This window comes from Molothrus ater, chromosome 2 (assembly GCF_012460135.2).
Source record: "Molothrus ater isolate BHLD 08-10-18 breed brown headed cowbird chromosome 2, BPBGC_Mater_1.1, whole genome shotgun sequence".
NCBI classification, from domain to species: domain Eukaryota; kingdom Metazoa; phylum Chordata; class Aves; order Passeriformes; family Icteridae; genus Molothrus; species Molothrus ater.
In genome coordinates, this window is record NC_050479.2 from 8,750,869 (window position 1) to 8,756,192 (window position 5,324).

At 56.1% G+C, this 5,324-nt stretch overlaps 1 protein-coding gene across 3 annotated transcripts; it reads right to left on the minus strand.

Moving 5' to 3' along the window:
* Nucleotides 1-380: 380 nt before the first annotated feature.
* MID1IP1 (MID1 interacting protein 1) lies at nt 381-2,284 on the minus strand. Of its 3 annotated transcripts, none has more exons than XM_036388953.2 (2): nt 1,971-2,284; nt 381-1,591 (listed from the first exon to the last, which is right to left on the minus strand). In XM_036388953.2, exon 2 carries the CDS (start codon nt 1,432-1,434, stop codon nt 940-942), a length of 495 nt encoding a protein of 164 aa, XP_036244846.1. In that variant the 5' UTR covers nt 1,435-1,591; nt 1,971-2,284; the 3' UTR covers nt 381-939. The 3 variants fall into 3 exon arrangements, with proteins under 3 accessions (XP_036244846.1, XP_036244856.1, XP_036244864.1); XM_036388963.2 differs by lacking the exon at nt 1,971-2,284 and adding an exon at nt 1,768-1,964; XM_036388971.1 differs by lacking the exon at nt 1,971-2,284 and adding an exon at nt 1,768-1,964 and having other exon boundaries at nt 381-1,594.
* Between the last annotated feature and the right edge of the window lie 3,040 nt (nt 2,285-5,324).

The window sequence follows — 5,324 nt, forward strand, 5'->3', positions numbered from 1 at the left end:
GCTCCCCACAGTACATTAAGATACTTCCCGAAAAAAGCAAGAGTCATTCCTAGGCTTTGCTCCAACTGCCATGAATCGCTGCCTGCAGAGTAACCATGACTCGATCTTCTCAGATTTTGTTAAAGAGGCACTGACCTTCAATCCAACACTCACACAGAGCAACTGCACTGTGCAGCTGGGAACAGCTTACTAAAATTCAGGCCATGTATGGTTAAGTTTAATATGGTGATTCAAACATTTCAGATGCGCCAAGTTATCATCACTGCCTAATTGCTTTGATGGAAAAAAAACAAAGCCACAAAACCCCCTCTCTTGCACATACAGATTTCTGTATCTAGTAAGGCAAACTCTGAATGTGACATAGAAGAAAAACAGAAGAATTCCAGATGTTAAAAATATCATTTAATTAAAGAAAGATAAATCATACCAAAAGTTTAGGTCACTCTTCGTTAATACGTTTGCATTTATTTTAGAATATACTCTACATCTGAGTAAAAAAGTTTTAAATAAACTCCAGTACATGTACAACCACAGGACCCGCCATCTCTCCCTCAACAGAGGGATGTTCCTTAGCTCTCTGGGTTCCCTCCGAGGTGACAGAAGCAATTTTGTGCCAGTTTCGTTACGTTCATCGGCTTGAGTGGAGCCTCCTTATCGGCCAGCAATGCCACCACCTCGTACGCACACGGGTTCAGCCTCCCTGCCGGGGCGCGCACAGCGACTGCTCGCCCCGGACCGTACAACGAAAAAAAACACGGAGGGGGTCAAAATAATTAATAAACTAGTACTGATTAATTTACATTTCTTTCTCTCTCTTGTGCGTTGGTAGAAAACCTGCTGCAGTCTTGGGAGCGCGCAGAGAAGCCCGGGCCCGGGGCCCTGCCCGGGGACGCGCCGCTGCCGCCGGCTCGGAACCCCTTCCCCCGCTCCCCCCGGCGCTCACTGCCCCCAGCTGCTGACGCCGATCTCCTGCTTGTATCTGTTGGTGAGGACGTTGGCCTTGCGGGTGAGCTTGGAGAGGACCGAGTGGAGTCCGCTGAGGTGGTAATGGAACTGCTGCTCCAGGTCCTCCTCTCCCTCGCCCTCCTCGGCGGGCCCGCCGCCCAGCTTGTCCTTCTTGCGGGCGGCCTCCTCGCCCGCCGGCGGCTGCACCACGCCCCACTCGATGTCGTTGCGGATGGACTTGAGCAGCATGTAGTGGCTGTACATGTCCCTGCGGGAGAAGTAGGCGCCGGGGTCGCCGGGCGGCAGGGCAGCATCCCGGGGCGGGCACACGGCGCCCGCCGCGTCCAGCTCCTCCAGCAGCAGCGGCACGTCGCGCAGCAGGCTGGGCACCATCACCGTCTGGTCCATGTTGTTGACGGCGCCGATGAAGCGGTTCATGGCGTTGAAGAGGGAGTACTTCTGGCTGTACGAGTCGCAGATCTGCATCATGCTGGCGGCCGGGCAGGCGTGCTCAGCGACGTGGCTCGGACCAGACCGGACCGCGGAGCTCCTCCGGCGGCGACCTCCTCCTCCTCCTCCTCGGCGCTAGCGGCACCGGCCGCCCTCCGTAGCGGGCTGGGCTCGGCGGCTGCTGGCGATCAGAGCCCTGCTGGGAGGCAGTGGCGCTGGGGTTAGAGGCTGCTCTCCCTCTCTCTCCTCCCTCCCCCAGCCCGCCTTCCCGTCCTCCCGTCCCCTCCCGCCAGCGCCTTCTCCTCCCACGCCGCCTTTATCCCCAGCCCCGCGTCCTTCCTCCAGCCTTGCCCTCCCCGTCCCTTCTCTCACCCTCCGCTCCTCCGCCTGCCCTGCCGCAGCCACTGGGGCTCGCTGCCGCCGCTGCCCTCCGTGCAAAACTAGCCAAAACGCAGAACTTCCCCCGCGACTCCTCCCGGGAACCGGGTGCGGGGGGTGGCCGAAGGGATGGCAGCCCCGCCGGTAATTACGATTCGAGCGGTCCCCGACCGCCGTGCCGCGGGGAAGGCACCCACCGTAGTTCGAAGCTGTTCCCCGCCGCCCGTGGCCGCACTCCCATCCCCGGCGCCGTATTTATAGCGCGTATCTTACAACAAGGTGTTCCCCAGTGCCACCCCCCGCGCTGCCACGCCAGATAAAGGCGGCGGGCGGCGGCCACGCCGGCTCCGCCTCTCTCCCCCCACCAGGGGGAGGGCGCCGGGAGCAGAGCCCGCACCGCGGGCATCCCTAGGGGGCCGGGCCGCGCGGGCTTGGCGCTGGCGGCGGAAACAGCGGGGCTGAGGCCGCAGGGGAGCCGTCCCAGTGCGGCGGAGACCCCCTCGCACCCCAAGCCCTGGGACGAGGCAGCGCCGCTGCCGCCGAAGGCTCGGCTCGCCGTGCCCGAGCGGCGCTGAGGGCCCGCGCTCCCTCCGCCGGGCGGGGCCGCGCCGGAGCGGGGCGGGGCGAGCGGCTGCCGGGTGATTGACAGCCCGTGCCGCGGGACACGCGGGCCCCGCGTGCTGCCCGCGTTCTCCCGGCCCGCCCATTGGCTGCCGGGCGCGCGGCGACCGTGACAGCGGCTCCGCCCCTCCGCGCGCCGCGTGCCCCAGCGCCAGTCGGAGCGGGCGGGCGGCCGGGCGGGGAGGGCGCGCGGTTTGCGGGCGGCCGGCCAGGCTCGCGTTGCCACCTCCCAGCAGCGCGCCAAGAGCCGCGGCTCCCCCGCGGCCATCCCGCACCGCGCCAGCCCCGGGGCGGTGGGGGGAGCCCGGGCAGCCTCCGGGCAGCCTTTGGGCAGCCTTTGTCTGTGTCCCGGCGCTGCGCGGGGCGGCCGGCATCACCCCACAGCCTCACCTCCGGGCCCAGCCAATCGGCGCGCCGCCGTCCGCCTTCCGCCAATCAGCGAGCCCCGCCAGCAGCCAATCGGAAACAAGAGCGCCCCCCTCCCAACGCCCCCGCCCTGGTAACAGGCGGGTTGGCCGCGAGCGCCGCCGCGGGTCACGTGGGGCGGGGGGCGGTTGCCATGGTAACGGCGGGAGCATCACCGAGCGGGCCGGGGCCGCTCCTCCCGCATCACCGGGGATGCCGCGAACGGGCAGCCCGGCCTGAGAGGGGCCCGGCACCCTGCCCCTGCCCACCCTGCTCACCACAGCCCCCGTAGTCCCCGTCCCCAAGGCAGGAGGCTTCCCTGGGTGACAAACCTGGGGTTGGACCGCGGGCAGCTCGTGCTCTGCAGATACTCACAGTTAAGCAGTAGCCAGAGATACGGGCTGGTATAAAATTATGAGTTGTTCGCAGATAATTCACTACGGGGAAAAGAAGAAATTATCTCACCGGGCCAGAAAATTGGCCGCGACTTATATTTGCATCTTTATATAGATGCAGTGTGTCGTTAATAGACCATTAACAGTTTTGCTGCCTTTAATTGAAATGCAGCCTGCACTGAACGTTCAATACATTGGAAAAAGCAATAAATCTTTGGAAACGAGGGGAATTGGTTTATTGTCCAACTTTCCAAATTAAAACAATTAAACATTTGAAGAAATTAAAGCTGAAATCCTTACCTGAGGTTATGACATACTTACTGGGGAGGAGGAAAAATTGGCAGAAACAACCCAGCTTGGAGCTGCAAAGGGGGGAAGTACATGAGTCTTCAGTGTGATGGTATTATAGGAATTAGGGTCTGAGTAGGAAATTTGTTTCCCCAAGAGGTATAGCCACACATTCTGCTTTCAGCTGTAAATATTTCCTTATTTTAGTAAGGCATGTGCCTCACCCATTAGGCAGAGACAGATCATATTCAAATCAAACTTAACAGCGAAAGGCAATTGGCTTTTTTTTTTTTTTTTAACCTTTCTTATGTTCTTATGATATGTGACATAAATGTCCCTGGTACATATAATGTGCATCATGAACACAAGCCTGGCTAGGTTTGATTGCTCTTTGGTTCAAACAAAAATAAAGGAGCACTTATTCCTTACTCCGGTGGTATGTAATGGACATGGCTGTGCACATGAGAGGAAAAGAAACGGCACTTTTTCCATTCCTCTTGAGGAAAAGATGATCCCATTTAAGGCAAAAAATTTTGTATGCAAGTGGTATTTGTTTGAAATGTGGCCTCTTCAGAATGTTCTGGTTATCGTGGCCGTGCAGGCCCTGGAAGGGGACTCAGATGGAAAGCCCTTATCGTGCCCTGAGCAATGAGGAAGTTTGCATGTTTGCTATCTGGCAGTTCAAGAAAGTGTAAATGTGCACCTTTGCCCAGCACCTGGGTGCTGGGTAAGGCAGCATGCAACAGTAGTCTTTATCCAGCACCTTAGCTGGGTGGAGCACTCCAGCAGTGTGAGGTGAAAACACCTTTCTGCTCCAGTAAACTTGGTTCTGCAATTCAGGACAGCAGGAGTCACAAAAAAGTTACTATATTGGCTAAAAACCTTTAATTTTCTCTGAAATTAGTGAGGGCTGGTGGTATTCAGCCCTTTCTGGACCACAGCCTGCTTTCTTTCTTCTTCCTGAAGAAGATGAGGGATGCACTATGGCTGTTACTATTTAGCTGTTCCTGTTACTGAGCTATTAATGGAATTAACTGTTTGACTTAGCTGTAAACCAGTTTTTGGCCCCAGGAACACTGAGGTTAGTGCTACAAAGTTTGGCTATAGGAACAGAACTGCTACTGGCCTGTCTCCTCTGGCAGCATTAGCAGCTGTGCAGTGTTTTTCAAGTAAAGACAGATGATTCTGTCAGCTTGAGTGGGTTTTCATACCATTTGCAAGGCCTATCTAATTTCTCTGTTCAGTGACAACAGGATAACAAACCCTCTTTGTTCACAGTTCTCCCAAGACACGTGCTGGCACAGGAGAGGTGCCCCTGGCATGCTGCAGACCAGAAATGGCTACACTTTGGTGGCTATGAAGTTGTTCTGCTGCACAGTGTGTGCAAAATAAGATGAGATCTTGCGTGGGCAAGAAGTGATAAATATGTGCAAATATTTAGTGTTGCATTCTTCAGGCTGGGAGCACCATTTGGGCCAGCCTTGTAAGGGCAACATCTCTTGGGAATTTCACTTCCTCTCATAATCTGTTGTCAATGTGACATGGCAGATTAGAGTTCAGCCTTGGAAACTGCAAGTTGTTTCCTTCCATTCCTATTTGACATACATTTTTGCTCAAACTTGTGAACTGCTCCCATCATTTTGGGGAGCAGTAGAGATGCACACATTTAACACTTCTTTCTCTTTCTGGAAGCAAGTCCAGTTGTACCAAACACTGAACTGGGGAAACCCGTCATTTCTCATCCAGAAGGAATGTATGTAAATTTATCATCTTAATTGATGCCTCTCCATGAGCTTCATATAATCAGCCCTTGTAGCTTAACATGCTAATGAACAGGGTAAG